General features: G+C 40.1%; 1 protein-coding gene across 1 annotated transcript in view; it reads right to left on the bottom strand.

Moving 5' to 3' along the window:
- HSF2BP (heat shock transcription factor 2 binding protein) overlaps positions 1-19,716 on the bottom strand; it is a 32,302-nt gene extending 12,586 nt beyond the window's left edge. Inside the window, 6 exon segments of the mRNA XM_061988613.1 lie at positions 2,100-2,217; positions 4,319-4,457; positions 8,209-8,358; positions 12,485-12,588; positions 17,205-17,355; positions 19,681-19,716. Of these exon segments, the coding sequence (XP_061844597.1) occupies positions 2,100-2,217; positions 4,319-4,457; positions 8,209-8,358; positions 12,485-12,588; positions 17,205-17,355; positions 19,681-19,716 (698 nt within the window).
- Positions 19,717-20,672: the final 956 nt, after the last annotated feature.

Here is a 20,672-nt window from a genome sequence, read left to right as displayed (position 1 = left end):
CCCAAAATGGACATGAAAGAGATCTAGTGTTAACAATAGGTTTTAAGAACTGAACAGTAATAAACTTACGGAGCTTGTAGACAAAAAAAAAACCTGACCACTGACATGAAAGATAAACACAGGGTAAACATTTTGCACTAAAACATTTGAGCAAATTAGGATCGCTCTTTCCATGACAAAGCCATGAAAAAAATACCCTTTCTGGCATTTCTTCTAAAGGCAGCAATTTGTTGGATTAAATGGCAAGTTCAGAGTAAGAAAAAAAAAATGTTGGCTCTGTGGAACATCAGAAAACATGGCCCTAAATTCAATCTGTTGTAACATATGCTTAACGTTTTTCACTCATCTCATACCTTATGCAACCTCTTTTTAAGCTTTGCTCAATTTGTCAGCCTAAGAGGCTGACCCCTGTTGAATTCCTAGCCATTTCATGGGATTGTTTTATGTATATTTTATCAGTATTGCTGTACAGCAGCCAAGTTTCCATCACTACATGTAATTCTTCTACAAAGCTGGCAGACTTTGAAATATAATTAAAAAAACACTCAAAGCATCAATTCAAAAGGAAAGCCCTCAAATTCAATTACATTGTCCCACTACTTTAATACTATCTGAAGTGATCAAAAATAATTTCTCTGAAGTCATTTGCTTGAAATTCACAGCGTGTGTATGTTTAGGAACACTATCCTCTCCCTCCACTTTTCAAAATAAAGTCCTCTCTCGCTATTTTTTTTTCTGTCCGGATTTTGAAACAGTTTAAGTCCTCTTTTTGGGTTAGAGGTCTTTTTCTTATATATAAAGGCACAAATTACCTTTTCTTTCTTGAGATTCTCATACAAATGTTTTAGTTGATTTGTTTGTTTGTTTTGTAACGCCACAACCAACCCAGCCACTGTTGCAAGTGTTAACTTTAAGTGCTAACATTCAAACCCAACACTTGAGAAACTAGGCAAAGGACTGACATTAAAGTATCTAACCACTACCTGCAGCACACTCTATTCAGCTTTCCCCTCACTACCCAACCGGAAAGGGCAAGTAGCTTGCTCCCCCTAACACAGGCTGAGCAAACAATCATCTGACAGCAACATCTCCTTCCACTGACTGTGGGAAGGAGCCCAGACAGTTAGCAGATACGTGACCTCTAGCTTTCTGATAGCTGAGGTTACGCAAGATAAAACCTATCCAAAGTTAAGAGTGAGCCTGCTTTCATGTCTATCACGTACAACCTGCCTTAATGCGTGCATGGATGCAGTCAAGTTACTGTGGTTGATGGGGTTGCTGTTTGTCAGCTGAGCTGTGACAGTTGGCTTTGGTATGACTTCTTAGGGGGTGTTACATGTATTGAAAAGAACCCCACAACACTGGTTTAAGCCATCTTCATGAGCAAAATAACCAGGTGTATGGGACAAGTGCCCACAGCTTAGTCAATAAGCAAGTACCCGTTAATCCACAGTAATTTGCTCTGTCAAGGCCATATAGTCTCAGCTTGTAACAGCTCTGAGAAAAAGGCAAAGACAATATTTTATTTAATCTCCCCATCAGCTGGAAAGTACAGCTTCTCCAGCATCTGAACTGTGTAACACAGCCTTTTCTTTACAACACTGAATCATCACAAGGTCCCTTTATAGGCATTGCCTTTTATAAAGTGTTTCTGGCTACTAAGCAGTACAAACAAATTTAATTTGTCTTCTCAGCAGATATTCCTCACTAAGCAAAAGTAGCGTTTTACAGTCTTCATATTGAAAAGGAATAAATATGAATCCATATTTCCCACATCTTTTCCGTTTTAAAGCTCTTATCTTCCTTTTCTGACCCTCAATTCACAAGCCTCTCCTATGGTAGATGAATGCATCCCTGCTCTTCTCTGCAATATTATGGTGCTTAAGAGACTTCTGAAGAGAGACAAAATCTGCCTATAGCTAGCCTTGCAGCCAAGTCTGGTATATCTGTAAGGAATGCTTCTGTGGAAACAGTTTCCAAAAATGATGTTTCCTCTCCAGGAATGGAAATAACTGGACAGTGGACAAACTACTGTCATCAGTGTGACCAACACTGCAAGATAATGCATTTAATTTGAAAGTAAAAATAAGTCGTCATACACTTTAAATTTGGTAAAGAGTCCTGGCTTCATGTCTCCCAGGAGGCGCATCATTGTGTCCAGTAATTCACGACTTGAGCTAACCAAGAACTCACGGCCACATGCCAGTGCAGCCACATCTGTGAGAGAACACAAAAACACCACCATAAAAGTCATGTTAAAACAGAAGTCTATGCTAATTATTAGGACCACTAAAAAGATAAGTTAGTTGTGAAGAATGAACTTTGGCATGGATATAAACTTCAAACTACATTCATCTATATAGCAAGCACTAAAGCAGCAAATTATACCGGTGAAATGTCTTCATAATTCTACTTTGGTAATTAAAATATTTATTCAGAGTGGCCAGTATCCTAACAGTAACACAGTGAATTATGAAACAAAAGGTTAGATTCACACACAAATAAGTGGAACTGAAGTAGAACTGACCATTATAGGTTCCACTTTACAGAAACAGGATTGCAGGTTGTTTTATAATTGTTCAATATACCTGGCACATTGCACAACCAAAACTTTTGTGGACATGTATTCAAAAGCTCTTTTCCTACCTCTCTGCAAGTGCTGTAATATTCATGCACAAACTAAAAAGCAAAAATATTTCCAAAGACTACTGCTCCAAAGCAGAATTCCTTTCAGTACTTTCCCTTACATTTGCCCCATACTTTAGAACATCCTTATGTGCAAGAGGTATCTTCCAGCAACCCGAGCTTCTTTGTCCTGTGCACCTGGCCAAGCCTCTTCCAAATGTGTGCAGCGTGAGATGTCTAACTAGTGACAGAACCTGTCCTCCTGGCCTCCTGTCCAGGGCAAGTTTGAGGATCTGCTGCACGATACCATTCTTCCACTCTCCTACAGCCTCTCCTCTGCACATACATCATGATGCCTTCTTTAACCTTGGAATTAAGCAGAGCTACTATGGACACAGCACGTAATTAAGGACTGTTGTTGCAAAGTTTGTGCACACTGGGTTGTGTTAAGACTGCACTGAGAACTTCTGTTGTGATGTTTTCTAACTTCTAACCATTTGGCACTTCATGACCTCCTCAGTACTCTTTTAATACCGCTTTCCAGTGTAACACTGCTTTACAACATAACTAGGATCATTAAATTGGTACCTTCTGTGTTATTCACATGACTGTAGCCTTCATCATAATTGAATTTTGGCAATCTCCTTTCCCAAATAACAGAGAAAAAAAAGACAAATCTTCATAATACCAAATTCACTGGCAAAATTTCTATTAGCTTCAGTGAAGCAAGATTTCTTTCCACCCTTCTGATTGCATAACCCCCGCACTCCACCCCATCTCCCTCCATCCAGCCTTTAAAAATCATTATTCTTGTTTTGTTTTTCAATGAAGCAATTGGAAAGAACTGCATTCTGCTTTGGTTCAGTGGCATAATGCATCACATATTGATTAATACAATCTTTAATGACTCCATAACACCTAAAATCACACATTCAAAAAGCCATTAATGCAAGATTCACATATTTGTATAAATACCCACTGACTTTTCACCTGACCTTTATTTCACCTGCATTAGTGTCATTTTGACAGCTGCAGTGTTTCACAAAAACACAGATGACATATCAAAACCAACTTCTCCCAGCCTTCCAAGCCAAGGGCAGCCATACTAAGATAGATTTGTGGCTTTCTACTCATTTTCTGATCCTAAAACCAAACATTTAGTATGGAAGTTGGGTTTGTTACCTTTTAATCCTCTTAGCACTATGGACTTAGGGTAGAGAAGGTGGGGTCCCTCTGGCAGCCACAAAATTTTCAATTGGCTTCAAAATGCTAAGCACATGCCATCAGATGGTGCTGATCTACTCACCTCATCTGCCATTCACATAACTTGAAGATGTTGGCATTATTGGCGATTCAGAAAGTAAAGCGCTTGACATTTACAAACTAAGGAGAGCATACTAGCAGAACGGTCCTCGTTTTACTCCAGGTTGAAAAGACATGTTAGGGAATTTCAGAACTCAATGTCTTTGACCCATCTAATCCTTAACCATGTCACAGATCATAAAATACCTCACAGACGTGTCAATGAGAAAATCTGCTAGAACTCTGAAAGACTAAAGACTATGAAGTCACCAAAGATACCAACACTGACTAAATGTCTGACTTTGAAAAGCTGTATTTACTGTAGCACATAAGCAATACAGAAATTTCCAGTACACGTGGAATGCTATTCTGAGAGACAACATGAACTTACTTGTTACAATCCCTGCCAAAGCTAATACAAACTGATTTTCGTCAGAATCCAAATCCTGCTGTTTCATGTCTTCACTTAATGACTTCACAAAGCTCTCCATGGTCTGTGCAGTGATTGTGAAAAACTTTACTGCTTTACTCTGCAAGCACAAGGGAGAAAAAAAATGATGACACACACTACAGCAATGATGATTGTTTGATGCTGCAGTAAAACTGGATAACCTTCCAAATTACTAAAACATTCATTTACTGTAAAAAAATCAAGAAAATAGCAGGTATGCAGTGACATATTTGATCCCCTAATATCTGAAACCATTATCTCAGAAGAAAATGGGAAATTACTCAATACTACATTTATTTCTAAAATTAAACCATTGCATATTTACCTCCTACACCCACAATAATATGTATCAAATAGTAGAATTTAAGCTTATTTTCAAAATGTCAGTTATGTCTTTGCTTTACAATAGCTACACTGGGCTTTTCCACATTTTACCTAGGCTACTATCAGCAGTTTTTATCAAAATCCTATCCATTTGAAGACTGGAGAGCAGCCTGATGTAATTACTTGACAAGAATTTCCTAAAAAAAACCCAATATACACCTGGAAAAAAAAAAGCAGAATTCAACTGAATGCTAACAAGATTAATTAATTGCTCAATACAAGATGGAGAACAACAGACAGGTCTCTCGTGGTTTACAAGCTGAATTTAAGTCAGCACTATCACATAAGAATGTTGATCATCACAGCAGAGTATACAAACAGAGGAGTACAGCCTGTGATTGTGTTATGCACTCTTCTTCCCTCAGCTGGAATACTGCTGCACTTTGAGGTGTCTTGGTTGAGGAAGCTCATAAAGAAGGAGAAAGATGTTTCTGTTTATTAATCATTTGGTCTTGTACAACATGGCTGGAACACTATTTCACACACAGAGGATGCTGGTTTTCATTAAAAAACTAGTGCTGCAGACAGCCCATAATGCCATTTTTCCCAGTGTCTTTAATAATTTTGCAAGTTGTTTCACAAGCAGCTGAAACTTGCAGCAGCGACCCAATGAGACAGCACAATAAATGCCTGAGTCATAGAATTATTTTGGTTGGAAAACACCTTTAGCATCATCAAGTCCAAAATAGGCCTGAACTTTTATTCATTTTGCAAAGTGACTAAAAATTTTAGTATTTTCTCAAAACTACTGCTTTCACAAAAATGTGAAAAGCTACTGGTAACATTTGTTTATTCCTCCACTGCTGCTCATTGACTACATCAAAGATGTACAGCTCCTGTGGGCTGACTCCAACAACAGGGCATAAAGAGCAGGGTCACCATTAGGTACCTTCACCATGATCCCAGAATAACAGGAACTCAGCGGTCATGGGGAAAGAGAATGGGAAAGAGTGCACTTCTGCATGTGCTGGATGTACTTTTTGTGCTTATATGGACACCACACCTCAAAGACAGCAATTTCAACATAAGCAGTGACTATGTAAGCTATTATGAAAATATGTATTCACATGGGAACACACTAGAATACTCAGCAAAACCAAGCAGTTGGTACGTTGCACAGAAAACAAGCAAACTCTTCTATTTGCCAGTCTGTTGAGGTGCCTCTGATGTACTCTCTTATGAAACTTCTTTTCCAATAGCCATCAATTAACTAGCAGTGAGGTTTGAGGAGCTGCAGCAGAGACCAATGAGGTTTATAAATAGCAAACATAATTCAGTCTGCACAGTCTCTTATTAGCTTGACAGTATTTTCATAGGACTGAAGAATGTCTCACCCATAGACAATGAGATAAGGACAGTTCTGAGAGCAGCCGTTCAGCTCAGAGCTTGAGCTCAGATGGTGCAATGAACCCTTTGCTGTTCAAGTAAATCCTCCGTGAAAATATCAGTTGATGTGCAAAACTGCTGCCATAAAATATAAAGCCATTTGTCATCATGGAAGAGAAGTGAAGGAGCAGACCACCTCACAGGACCCAAAATTTCTCAAGTAGAAGCCAACCTTGATGTTGTTCCGAAATCAAACCTTCGGTTTGCATTTCCATGCGAGAGCCCCATCATGTGGGTATCTGGCTGAAATGTTTTGGAAGGCATAAACAATGTCATGAGAATTAGTTTACTTCTTTTTTGGCACATGCAGGTAGGCATCCTTGAAAACTCTCTCTCATGCTGCTGCTCTGGATGTTTCTTCAAGTTCTCTCTAGAAATGTTACACATGGACAGAAACAGTAGGCATCTCTCCCCCACTGCCTTGAAAACTACATGCATCACAATTCGAATTTGCTGCTCGGGTTTTGATTTTCCCAGTCCATACGGACACAAATGGTACACTGGTCACAAATATCATTTCAGTCAGTCTGCATGACAGAAGCGCATGAAAGACCTCTCTATCTCTGCAAAGACTGAAATAAGCTTGGGTATTGTTCCCCAAGGCATGAAATGATTTTGAATTGACGCCACCCTCTCCACATGCTTAAACATGAGCAAGTTTCAAAGCACTCTTGATGTTCTTACATATTTCTGTAGTTCAAAGCACCTTTTCAAGAGAAGGGGGAAAGATGCTACAAGCTGTACAGCTTGCCCAAAAATAATCCAAGCCCAGAATTTGGGATGACAAGTCTCCATCCTCTTTTAATAACCTGACTCACTGACAGTTTTAATCTGTGGTTGATGCAATGCTATATAGACCATGTATGGTTTACTTAGTACTCTTGCTGCAAATCCAGGCACATTTCCTACTGTGTCATGTGCACTATCACAAGAAAATAGTGTCCAAAGACATTGCTATGATCTTCACCAGAAGTGTAGCCATTCAGTGGGATCTAATGATTGCTGGGAGAAACTGCAGTAAAGTGTTCTGCATTTTAAACATAGAAACAAAAGTATTGCATCTTCATAACTTCATATCATTAGATATCGGTTTTGATTTTATTTAATTCCACTTGATTTTGATACTTAAGAATGTCTCCAACAAGGTTTCAACTAATTTTAGTTTCATCTTGTAGAAATACGGTCATTTTCATCACTGCTAGCATTTTGTTTGTGGGAAACACACTGTTTCAATACTGTTTCGCAAGTCAACTGTTCTGAAAATATGGCAAGTGGTTTCATATTGTTTTTGTTGCTATGTGGGGCTCTGTAGTACATCTGCCTCTTTTTTTCTATTTTAACTGCTTTATATAGTATTTTTACAGACTTTCATTCCTTAGTAACTGCTGCTGCTAGGACCCTGAATCATGAGAAATCATCATTGAAAACTATCACTGTATTGCCTTTTAACATCCAGTATGAAGTTTATAATTGTATTTTGGTGCACTCAAGCTGCAAAATGTCTTACAAACACACTAGTTTACCTCTTACTATAATTAACTAATCCTATTCACTCAGCTGTTCATCATGCTGCTGGGGAAAAAAAAAAAAAATCAAGCCAGAAGAAACAGCAGCATTAGGTCTAAAGGAGCTGAGAATTAATAGATCTATCTTCCTTCCATGGAAACAGCTCCTCCAAGTTCTCTACAGGTATAGGAACTTCTGCAAGTGGCATGAAATATTTTCTTCTGCTGCTAGCTTGCAAAGATATTTACATTGTGCTGGCTGTATTCATGTTTTTCACCACACACAGTTAAACTGGAAGCAGGTAATCCTTTGCTGGCAACATAAAAGTTAATTGCTGCATTTATTCCCAGTCTGCTTCAGATCACTTTAGAGTTCCAACACTTCTTAAATGAGGATCGATGGTTCCCCAAAGAAGTCATAATTCAGAAAATATTTTTGCTGTCCAATTAGTTTCTGGAACATATCCTTATACTAAAGTGTGTTACAGAGCAAGGTCCTTAATTTTAAAGGCCTAACAGCATTACCACCGATAAGTATTCACCTGCCATACTTACTCCTCCTAGAATGGTTTTAACAGCTTCCTCATTGCTAGATACACCCCACAACAACGTACACACCGCTGCACCCATTTCTGTGCAATACTCTGCTTGCTGCAGGAGTTGTTGCTTGGCTTCATTCAGCTGCTGGCGGAGGTGCAGTTTCTCCTGAAAGAGCGTAAAGAGATTTTGGTTGTGCCTCATGACAGCCAAAACATATTTCTAGGCTAAGGGACAGAACAAGAAACAACATCATGGCCATATGAAGTAGGGGGGTGGCAGGGTGGCAAACTTACAACAGTGGCAGATACTACTTAGATACAGCTCAGGAGAGAAAGTATGCAAGTACACTGTGGAAGCTGACAGGAAACAGAAGCCTGTCCACAAGGTCAGACCAAGCAACCTACTGAGACTCAGTGGCACCTAGAGAAGTCTGATAGGAGACTCCACTCCTCCTAAGCAAATAGCTACACATCTCTTCAAGAGACAAGGGATTTCAGCATCAGAGGCCAGACGTTTCAGACACCTTATAAAAGATACTGAAAACATCTTATAGGAAGAGAAGAGTTGTTTTGTTTTTCAAAATAGACTTCTGCCTTAGCAACGTGGTAGAATTGCTGGATATCTCAGCTAAACACTGTTGGTCTCTTCCAAATTTTTTTTTCTATTGGCATATTCCTGATCAGTGGTGGAAAAGTGAGACAAGAGTCCCTGGAAAAAACACACCTAAGATTTGCAGTTTAGAAGGCCTTTCATATCAAGAAAGCCCAGGCACCATCACACATCCAATCATGTTAGTTGAAGCCACTCAGTGGTCCTTGCCATAAAACATGAAGACAGAACAGAGCAATTCAATATGACCAGGACACAATTTCAGTTTGGCAGTACTTTTTTCCAATCACATGGGAAGCTAGCAAGAAGAATGTCATGGGATTAACTATGACTTAGGTCTTCACTGGCTTCTTACCAAATGCTACAGGGGTAGTGAAGCTGATGCACTTCTCAGCTGGAGCTAGTGCAGACAGTGAGATGAAGGCAGGGATACTGCAGTCTGTGGTCTTTCAAGGTAGGTGGGGGCTCCCTGTTAACTCTGACTAGGGGGGTATTAGACAGTGCTGCAGGGGAAAATAATGGCCAGTCAAGAAAAATTCTGCTGACTCAAGTATTAAAAAGACAGAGGGAGACAACCACAGATCACCCAATGTCAAAAGAACAGAAGAATCTTGCACTGCGCATTTTAGGGGTATGGGATTTTCAGATTCACCACAGAAACCACTCTCCTCAGCCCAGCCTCCCATGTGTTTAGCTATCAGGATGAAGCACTGGGAAATGAGAAGGGATCTTTTGTATGTCAGTTTTGAAAGTAAGTAAACAGAACAAAACTTTCTATCATGTATTTCCATCAAAATTCTAAAATAAGTATTTCATTTGAAGGGTTATCTTGATGTTTTGTGTTGAGGGTTTGGAAAGAACAGGAATGCAAGCTCATCTGAAAATGTATGTAATGTGGCATCAACCAGTAGAAAGCTGCTTGTACTCTATCATCAATTAACTACCTGCCCTCCTGTATCACACCTGACAGTCCGATTCATCATGCTGCTAAAGGAATACAAATGCTGGGATTTGTTAATTTATCAAGCAGATTTCTGTGCATATTTGCTCTCTAGAGTCTTTTTCATTTTATAGTTTAATGTATGCAAAAGCCTTACACTTGCTGGCGATTCTCTAGGCATGGAAGTCTCAAAAAAAGGCTCTTATTTCTTAATACTTGAATTTTTTAGAGCATTTTTATAATTTACATAACTCACTGCCAGACCTATCAGCATTTCCATCACCACGTGCATTGATGAAATGTTCACAGGCATCTTCCTGGCTAACTCCTATATTGTCTCTCTCTGTCTTTTCTGCATTGTCCTTGTCTTAGGAAAACGTATCTTAAACATTTTATTTGCATTTTGCACTTGGATGCTACTGAATAGTAAGACATAAAACTGTAATACCAGAGCTAGATCCACCAACAAGGATGCAAAGCCAGTACAAGAAATGCCAAAATTTTTAACAGCTCAAAAGCAACTTGAGAGCAAAGATAAAATATTTCACTCAAGAGCCAGGAAAATAAACAGAGCCTGAAAAAGCAAATAACCTAGCTGCAAGCAACACTTCTGAGAGTTCACATCACAGAACAATCACTGTGCTATGCAACACCACCATCTTCAGGAAAGGGTCAAGGTGTGAGGATATAGCAGTGCTCAAGTACGTAAATATGAAAAGACAGATAAAGAATACATTAGCCAAGAACACCATGTGCACTTCAAGCTTTGCTCAGGTTCAGAAAGCACAGCAATTCCCTAATCGGTGATATAGCACTGCACAGAAGTTTTGGAAAACAAAATATTGATTTATGATCCCGTAAGAAAAGGGCACTGCTCAACTAGAAAATACCTTTATTTTATGTTTCAGTGAATCGTTTCCTTTCCCTTCAGAAGATAAATATGTAGAAAATAATTCAGAAGCTATTACTCACAGAGGCCTGTAGCAGAATAGCAACCCAAATAAAAAAAAAAAGAAAGAAAAAACACTCTGCAAAGTTATTAACTGAACAAAAATCACACATATGCATACACTATCTTCTTTTATCCCAAAGAGGTAAAGAATTTCACAACATACATAAGCACAATCCACTCAAATACACCTTTTTGGTACAAAATAGAAGCCATTTAGACAACTGGTAGATACTACACAACAGCAAAGATATGAGAGCTCTGATCAGGAACACCAAGACAGCAACTACTCTTAGTATACTACCTGTGCTTCAGTAATCCAAAAGAAATCACAAATCTAAACCACCTGCCATTTATTTTGTAATAAAACCAAGACCCACTTGGGACCCACTAAATTAATACCTAAAGCAATAACTTTAAATCCTTCAGACATTTTATCACAGATGCTTGTACAACTAAGTGCAAGACCTAGGTACACAGCAAAACTGTTGGAGTCCCTATAGCTGAACTGTAACAGCTATCCCAGAAGATACTTTTTTTGAAGCAAGAAATAACCAGATAGACAACTCTTCAATCATACTTTATAGTCACATCAAACTTCATTCCAGAATTACTTGTTCATATAAATGTGCCCTAAAAGCTGCATGTTTGATCTCTTCCTTTATCACTTTTCAAAAATGAAACAACTTCTGCAGATTAATCTGTCTTTGTACAACCCCAAGGCTAGCAGATGCCAAGTCTAGAAAACCAACAAATTGAACTTCTGCTGACTACTGAAGACATCTATCTGCTCCAAGGAAATGAACTTTTGTAGCAAATAATCACAACTGTTTCTCACACTCTCAGAAATTAAGTCAGTAGTCTGTGGGATCTTCTGTGAAGCCACTGGGATTCAAGAAAGACCTACAGTCTGAGAAGTCATAGTCTTTGTTATTTCTTCATTGTTAACAATCTCTTCTCTCATAATCACTAAATACAATATTGACAGGGCAAAAGGAGCCCTGTAATTGTTCTTTGACTCACAGCTGTACATAGCAATTAGATCAATAGGTGCATTAAGACTATCAAAACTAAACAAAGGCACACAGCCCACAGCAAGTCAAAAGGGAAGCCAGTTTCATTTTGTATGTTGAGTTGTTCAATTTATCTTCTATTATCTTCTTTGAAAATACATTATAGTTACCTTAAATTCAAAATAACTGATTCCATGAAGGCCTTTTTGATCTCAGCTACATCACAATCTTCCCAAATACCCAAGGTTATGTTTCAACACGTTAACAGAAACAAATGATTGATTTTTAACTTTACATACACCAAAACCAATCCAGTCAAGAAGCCTGTAATGCAACCCCACACAACCACACCTCACACAATATAGAAGAGAGATCCATGAAGTTAAGCAAGAGTTATCTACCTAATGTGGGAGACCAACAGACACTTGGTGCCTCTATTTGTACACATTGAATACTTCTGGGTACTGCATCATATTATATTTTGTCTACTCAAAATACTGATCTTTTTGCTCCAAAAATATCAAAGAAGAAAAAAATCAGTTATGAGCTTATATATAAGTAATTTACTCACCATTTGACTATGTAAATAGAAATCATAGAATGGTAGGCGTTGGAAGGGACCTTTAGATATCACCTCTAGTCCAAACCCCCCACATTGTTTTTCAGGCTGAGGATGTATTTTGTGACACAAACATGAAAAACTGATCCTTACTGCTTTTGTTATTAAAACTCAAGTATACAGATACCAATATTCTCACCAATACATTGATACCAATATACCTTCTTCTCTCTCATGCAATCTGCTTGGGCTGTTTCCAGACGGGCTCTGAAGTGTCCACAATCCATTTTCAGCTGCTCTATTTCCTCCTCCTTTTTCTCCATGTCTGTGGCAGGATAAATCAGATAAATCAAGTAATAAGTTATGACCCAAGGGGTTTGCACTAAATGAAAAAAACAGAACACACCAACTGAAACTTCAACGAGGTGCTTTAACTCTTTGCTTGTGTTAGATCACCTCCTCGTGGCGACACTGGTATAGTGCAATTTGCCACGTTTCGACAGTTCTCACAAGAAACTAACCAAATACATATTTCTGATTTAAAAATGGGAAAGACTAAAAGAACCACATCTAGCTGTTAAATACTGTGTGCTGATTAGATATCATTCTGGAACTGAGCTCTAGCTCCTCAGGGGTTGTAAAAAATTTATTCGATTTTCTACTTTATTATTGGTTTTCATGATGGTTTTCACGTCTAGCACCTTTGAAATTCAGTAAGCATAGTGAAAATCTAAAGAAAAAGAAAACCAAGATCAGGCAGAAGTGAATGTTTCAATACACAATGTACAAATTATATGAACAGTGAGAATTAAATACAACTCCTCCAAACATCTGAAATGTTTATTAAGTAATATATGACATTACAAACTATTTAAACATTATGTATGTGACAAGCAAATTTTAAGATTCCCTTAAAAAAAATTATCTCTTATCAATTGGAAATTGATGATCTCTGATCATGGAAATGATCTCTGATCATCATGGAAAACATTCCAATTTAAACACGTCATTTTACTGAAGGGAGATCAAGCTAAAAGTATCATATTTCCCAGTCACAAGATCTATTTTGAAAAATTCATTTTGTAATATTTCGTAAGATTTTACATACTGCATTTTACTTCAAAAAACATGGTTCTGGATGCTTCATATTTATACCAAAAAAAACAGGAGACATACTTAAGTAATTCCAAAAAGTAATGTCAAAACATCACCTACTGCAATTTTGGTTAGCTTAAAAACAAGCTAACCTCACTTCAAGGACCATGAGAGCATGGTTTATGGCTTAACACACTTCAAATACTTCCCCTGATATGTAGTCAATAGTTTTGAAGGCATTTTCCAAAAAGCATATCCAAAAACATAACATCATTAAAATCAAGAGTCCTTATTATCCATAGGGCTCTAATTTTGGCATTTTATTTAGTAACTCTACTTTCTTTGGAAATAAATACTTTTTTGGTCCTAATAGATAAAATATTATCACCTCAAAAATACACACTTTGCTTCGAGTAGCAAGTATAACCTAGGCACAAAAAGCTTTTCTACAGAGGTGGAACACATTTCCACCCAGCCCTTCTGTGATTCAAAGCCAACACTAAGACTTTTTAAAGGATATCAAAGAGGAAAGGCAAGAGTCCACTCCTTAGGAAACACGTGCCAGGTCATGCTCTTTAAGCACTCAGTACTTTCCAACTTGCAATACAAAGGAAAAGAATGAAAGGGGGCAGAAGGAAGGTTTGAGGATTCATCGAGTTTTTGAGGAATAACTCTAATCATAGCAGGAAGTTTTCTTCTGTCAAGGAAAAAAATTCAGTCCCATGCACCTATGTGGGTGTAAGTTAAGTACGTGACAAAGACACCTTGAGCACAAGCACGGCATGTTCTGCTTACCAACAGCAGACCAAGACCCTGTTTATCCTTGTCAGATAAGTACATCCAGTTAAAAATCTCTCTCACTGCAAGGAAACATGCTCTCCTGAGTAAAAAGAATCATTTCCAGCCTTTGAGAGGATGGATTCACTCTGAATCCAGCATCAGCACAGCCAGCAGGCATGTTTTACATCAAGAGAAAAAACAACAAATGAGTAATATTTCTACCAATATTATACCAACAAATAGGAAGCTGCTGAAAAGCGACATGCTTCTAGCTGTGATGCATGCATGGAAACTCCCTCTGTGATACCCAGTCAGCTCTCCCAGCTGTGCACAGCTTTGCTCTGAAGAGACTTTAAGGTTGCATGCATCAGTCCCTACATTTGACAGTCCCCTGACATCGAGCAGCAGACATTTTGCTGACACCAAAGGCCACAGCTGTGCCGCTCACTCCTGCACACCATGGTTCTGAGCAGCACACTGGGATGCCCGACAGGTTCTCCCACTGGCAGCAAGTCTCAGCCCCGGTAAGAAAGATCCTTCTCTCTTGACACTAAAACGTTGAAGCTCAGACTGTCTACCTCCACCAAGTGAAGAAGCAGCTTTCACTATCAACTTGGAGCAGCAGAAAAATATGAAATGGCATCCCTATACCTACAGGAAATATGTGACTTTACCACTGCAGCAGTAAATTGGACTCTAATAAGAAGTGGCATTTGCTCCCAAGATAGACAGCAGATTCAAAAGAATAAGGCATTGGGCGCAATGAAAGGAGGCCTGCATTTCAGGCCTGGGTTGTACTCATTCTCTCCATGCTATAGTCACATTAGGAGATTTTCTGGACCACAGATCTAATCTCAAAGCTCTGGGACTGGGAGTACAATTACAGTGAATGCCAACAAGTGGTGGAATTACAATTCTACTGCTCCAAATGTTAGATCAATGTTAAATGCAATTTTTCACACTTCCTCAGCAGACAGAATTCCATAAACATATGCATAATAATACAGAAAATCTATTGAAGCTATTTTTTCTAAGACTCCTAGGAACAAGCACTATTTCTGAGGAGTGTAGTAAGAACAAAATGGACCTTTCTTTTTGAAACGAATGATTACCCTGGCAAAAGCTTTAGTGAGGACCCTGACACCAGCTTGAAACGTAGGTGTTGGTTGCAATGACTGTTGCAGGCTCAGATCTCAGATACTAACTATGGGATGCTCCCATAACAAATGGGTATCCTATTGACCTAGATATACAAGTGAAACAGATCTCAAGGTTTCTCAAAGCTCTTCCAGACTCCATCAGTGTCACAACTGAATGAGCCAGAGGTATTGAAACTCTCTGACTATAATCTGCACATCTTGAGGAGCACGAGCACCTGCTAACCACTTCATGTTTACAATACTTAAAAAGCTGCAATACCTGATGACAGTCTAGAGATGTACAAATTGCCCATCAGACTTCTGCAAGAACAATATCTCTAGTAGCAGCCAGGACTTCTGTAAGCTTCAAATGACAACACCAAGAGATTGCATTTAGTAAATAGCACCCAAGAGCTCACCATTCCAAGACTGAAGGCTGCTTTTGTCCCTGTGATGTCCAACCTTTTGTGAATTGTATGCTCCAAAGCCTCCTTTCAGTCTACCTTATTGCATGCTTCAGGGGTAGGAGCAGATTGGAGTAGAAAAAACCACCACTTGTCCAACTGTAGGGGCAAACAATGGCAAGAGCCTGAATAAAAATTCCAACTCATTAACTGCAAGAGAAAGCTCCACTGCAGGGGTATACTCATGAGAGTTTAAAGGCCAAGTCAGCTTCAGGTACTCCTCCAAAAGACCCAGAGAACATTGGCCAGGCAGCAGAACATCTGAAGGAAAGTCTTAAAACAAGCATGTTGATGCCACAAGTCTGCCACTGAAAGGCCTGGACAGTGTCTCCCTGATGCCTGGCACAAGGAACACAAGAAGGATCAATGTAAGAAATCTTGAGAGTGAGCACTTCGAGTAGGTGAAACAAGGATCTGACTAGTTGAGAATCTTGAACACTTAATGCAACTGGAAACAGTCCTCGATATCTTGCAAAAGGACAAAGAGAATATTTCCAGATCTTACATCACCTCTTGTGACAGAGATGACATTCAGACTGGCAGCAGGAGAGATGGTACAGTCTTTTCAACTGTTAGGATTTGATGGAATGGAAGAATCTTTCCAAAGAGTGGATCACTGAGGCGGCTGGAAGCGCTGCCCCAATATATTATTTGGCAGAGGAGACGGGGAGGCTTTATCTTACTCTTTCTTAGGTTGCCATTGCAAATTAATTTTCAATGAATCACTTGATAGTCTAGAAGAGATACACTCTGTGATCTGTCTCAGTGCTTGCCCCATGTCTCGTCAAGGAAAGCTAATTCCTAGGAGAACAGGTGAATCATACTGCTGCACAAAAACTACAGGCTAGGGATGGAGCTAATTCAGACTGGGTCCTGTTGGCATGTTGGGAGTGCTCAATTGTTGAAAAAACAATTCACAGAGAATTTTAACACTTAAAAATTGGGACTTTGGAGATCGCAGTAGAAAGACCTTTATAACAAATAGTCTTCACATTTTTTTTAAAACGTTTATGGCAATAAAGGCATACAAGCTAAAAAGAAAGGCTAAATACAACAATATTGTCTTTATTCCTTTAAATTTAACATTTTATCCACAATTATTTACCATAGGGGGTTTTTTTGCTGTGCACCTGAATTGACATTTTGAAAAACAGAATGCTTTTGCCTTTTCTTAAAGGGAAATCACTTTTTCCCTGACACAGCTTCCTCTGTTGCCTGAACTAAGTGTGCTTTCATCCACAGTAAAACAGTTTCAAAAGATTAATTTGACATGTCTAATTATTTCCAGTTGTTTGTAATCTTCCTTATTACAAACACATTAATGTACTGAAGCAGTCACTGAACATCATCATTAATCTGGAATACCTCCACAAACGCTACAACTATTTGTAGGCCCGTGACAGTTTGTTCTATGTAGTTTTGGCTTCAGAAACTGTAAGAGCTTATAACATAGTACTACTCACTTGATTCGATAGCATCCAGTTTCTGGAACGTCCCAAGGATATCCCCATTTATTATTCTGGGTAAGAAATCCCGCAATTGCATAACCTCAGTTGTCAGCCTTTCCAAATCCCTCCTTCTAATTTTAACAAATTCCTCTTTGGTCTCAGTCTTCTGAAATTAAAACAAAACAAACACAAAACACAAACCAACAACCAGCCAAAAACACCACTACAGCCTTGCACTGCATTTCTGCTTGAATCCCTTCCCTTGGACAAAAAACATTCCTCTGGGGTTTTGGGTTGGTTTTTTTTTTTTTCCAGAAATTCATAAGTTTTTAAAAGGGAACTATCCAGTAATAACTAAATCCAAAAGTCTCCAAGATGGACTCTTTGACTGTGATCTGATTTTTGCCACTCTGATCTAAAGCAAATCATATTACCTCTCTGCATGTGTTTCTTCACCTAGAACGTGTACGGTGCACCTCAGAATGCAGTAAAGAGTAACATTCATGTTTTAAAACATGAACATCTATGCACGTGCCAGGCTGTTGTGTCAAGATTGCTGTAAGGAATACAATAACTCTTTTTTTTTTTAATTAATTCAAATATTTGTAGGATGCTCAGTCACCTTGCTAAAATTACAACATTTCTTTTACAGGAAAGTGTATTTTTTCAAAAGAATTCCTTTTGTGAGGAGCAAAAAAATATTTGCAACCAGTTGCAACCCAATTCCACACAAAAGTGATTTAATCCACAGTTAAGACGAAAAATGTTTCTAGTTTCTTGTTCTGCAAAGCTACTGCTATAAAATAACTTTAATTCCACAGTTCGAGAGAATGTGCATTGATTTTAAAATCATAGAGAAATTTCTGAACCAAAAAACTCCTAAACTCCCATTTCAGATCTACGTAACATGCACACTGCTGTACAATTTAAGACTACCATATACACACTGATATAAAGAAGGTTTTGCATCCTTTGCCTAAAAAAATTAATCACCTAATATGCTTTCACAAAGTAAAACTAACACGTCTTTGTACTGTTTTGCACTGCATTGAGACTGGTGCAGAAAAAAATAAGAGACTTTACGTAACACATTCTGGGGGAAGAGGGTATTACAGAACAATATAAGAAACTATCTCCTCTCCAGGTACAAAACAGGCCATCCCCACAGTCCAGCTGCACAAGACAAATAGAGGTCACTATCACAGGCACAAACCTACCCCAACATTTCTACCCTTCCTATTTCCTACAATTCTGTCTTTCTGCTTCCCCACCTCCTCAGGTTAGACATTCCCTTTCAGTTTTGCTTTCTACTCTATTTCAGCTGTAGGGACAGAACAGGCTAGTATCAGCTTTCCTGGTTGAGAAGCATCAGAGCCACAATAAAGTATAGAAGATTTTACTTTGTATGCACTAAGCTGCAATAAGTGATTATGACAGAGTTAGTATGGCCAAGTTCTACCACATTACATGATCCAAGAAAAATACAGCTCACTTAGGTCTCACAAAAGTATGAAATAAACATGTGGCAACAGGATTCCATAGAAAAATACCGTCTCCAAGTCAGCAGATGGGAAGGACAGAAGCACGATTCAGTATTGCTCAAAATTATGGAGCGCAATTTGATACAGGTATATTCACTAACAGAAGCTAAAGCCAAATAAAATACGCTACTGAAGTACTGGAATTAAGATATGAAATAGCCGATATGGGAGAAAATAAAATCTCATTTATAGTTACCACAGGCAATTACCGGCTAAGCATAGAACTTTGTAATATTGCAGTTCCCATGTATTTTCTCTGCTTAAAGCAGAGAGTCCACATCTCCCCCCATTAGGTTAAAAAGAAATACAGACACTGGAAAACATAAGTTTTCAGTCCAGCCCCTTACAGCTACTGGATGCAGGAAATTTTACTTGAGTCCTCACAGACCTCTTGCACAACGGTCAAGTTACTAGTTGTATACCTTAGCTAATGACCTGCACGACTCGAATCCCCTTTCCTAGCCCAACAGGGGCCAGAACCAGGCAGAGATGCCAGCTGGCAATGAACACCTAGCATGTAACCACAACCATCTGTCTCTCTGCTCTCCACCAGTCGCTGTCTCTCTACACACCTTCCCCGATGCTCTTCCCCCTTTAGAAGAAGAAGGGTTCCTCACCCTCACCCACAGGTGTATTATGAGTCAACACTGCGGGCAGGAGCCCATCGAGCAGCCATCAAGGCCACAGGCAGCGAGCCCCACTGACCAAGCTCCTGCGGGCCTCGCACAGGCAGCTCCCCAGCGCTACCACGGTACTCGCTGCCCTCCCGCGGAGCTTCGCTGCGCGGACCCCGCCATCGCCCCTCCCAGGGCTTCACAAGGTCCAAGCGGGCAGCGCCCACTCCCCTTTACCCCCATCCTCCTCCTCCTCCTCGGTGGAGCCGACCCCCCTTGCGCCAGGGTCTTCACACACCCTGACCGGGCTGTGGCGGTCCCGCGGGCGGACGCTACCTGCGCGTCGCCAGCGAGGGCAGCGCGGGGCCGCATCGCACCGGGGACCGCAGCCAGCTTCGTGTGAGAGAATGAGGAATGGAGAGAAGCAACGAGCGAGGGAATGAGGGCGGGAAGGAGGTGCCTCGGCGTCACGCCGCGTCGCCGACCCCACCCCCTATGGTAACCCCTCCCGCTCCGCGGGCGAGAGTTGGAGCTGGCGTTTGTTACCGCCTCAGCCCGCAGCACCGGGCTTGCTGGGCACGGGCAGAGACATGAGCCGGGCTCAGTGGCGCCCCTGGCCGGGACCGGGCTGCCGAGAGTGGCTCTGCTTGTGGTGGTGTTACCGTAAAAGTCGGTAATTTAAAGAGCAGTTGTAGAAGGCAGTCATTCCGTATTGCAGCGCCGGATGCACGGGGATGGTTTCTCCTAGCACGCATACCAAGGGACAAAAGCACGCTCATTATATACGTGAAGAAAATGAATATTGATATAAATCTAACGCATATGCTAGCGCATTGTGAAACTGCCTCCATGCAAGGGCAAGGGTATCTGATGGCCGTTTTGAGGTAAACTTTAACTCAGTTCGCACGTATATGGTCACAACTCACAAGCTGGCAGTTTCTGCACTCAGCAGAACCAGGATGCTCAGTACTGACTGGCACCCGAATTGCCTTTTAGCACGCAGACTTGCTTATCTCGTTTGTGACTAACTACACAAAGGGGTCTGTTCTTCCTGCAGACTTTGCTCATCAGGCAGGTAGACGTTTAAACAAAGAGGGTCTGCTCTTTCCGTTCTTAGAATCTTTGGTATCCATGTGTTACCGGAGCAGCAGCTGAGGGCTCCGGGAGAGAAGTGGGGTGCTGTGCCGCGGGCAGGGAGGAGCAGTCCCTGGGGCCCGGACAGACGCTTCCTGTGCCTCCGTCCCATTTATACCGGTAAGTTTTGAAACAACAGGAGATAGGTTTGAGGTGACGCTCCCACGGCAGTCTCCATCACCCATCTCGGCCAC

The sequence above is a fragment of the Colius striatus genome, chromosome 1 (assembly GCF_028858725.1).
Source record: "Colius striatus isolate bColStr4 chromosome 1, bColStr4.1.hap1, whole genome shotgun sequence".
Classification (NCBI taxonomy): domain Eukaryota; kingdom Metazoa; phylum Chordata; class Aves; order Coliiformes; family Coliidae; genus Colius; species Colius striatus.
Note: the sequence above shows the minus strand (reverse complement) of the source record. Positions and strands in the feature narration are given on the sequence as shown.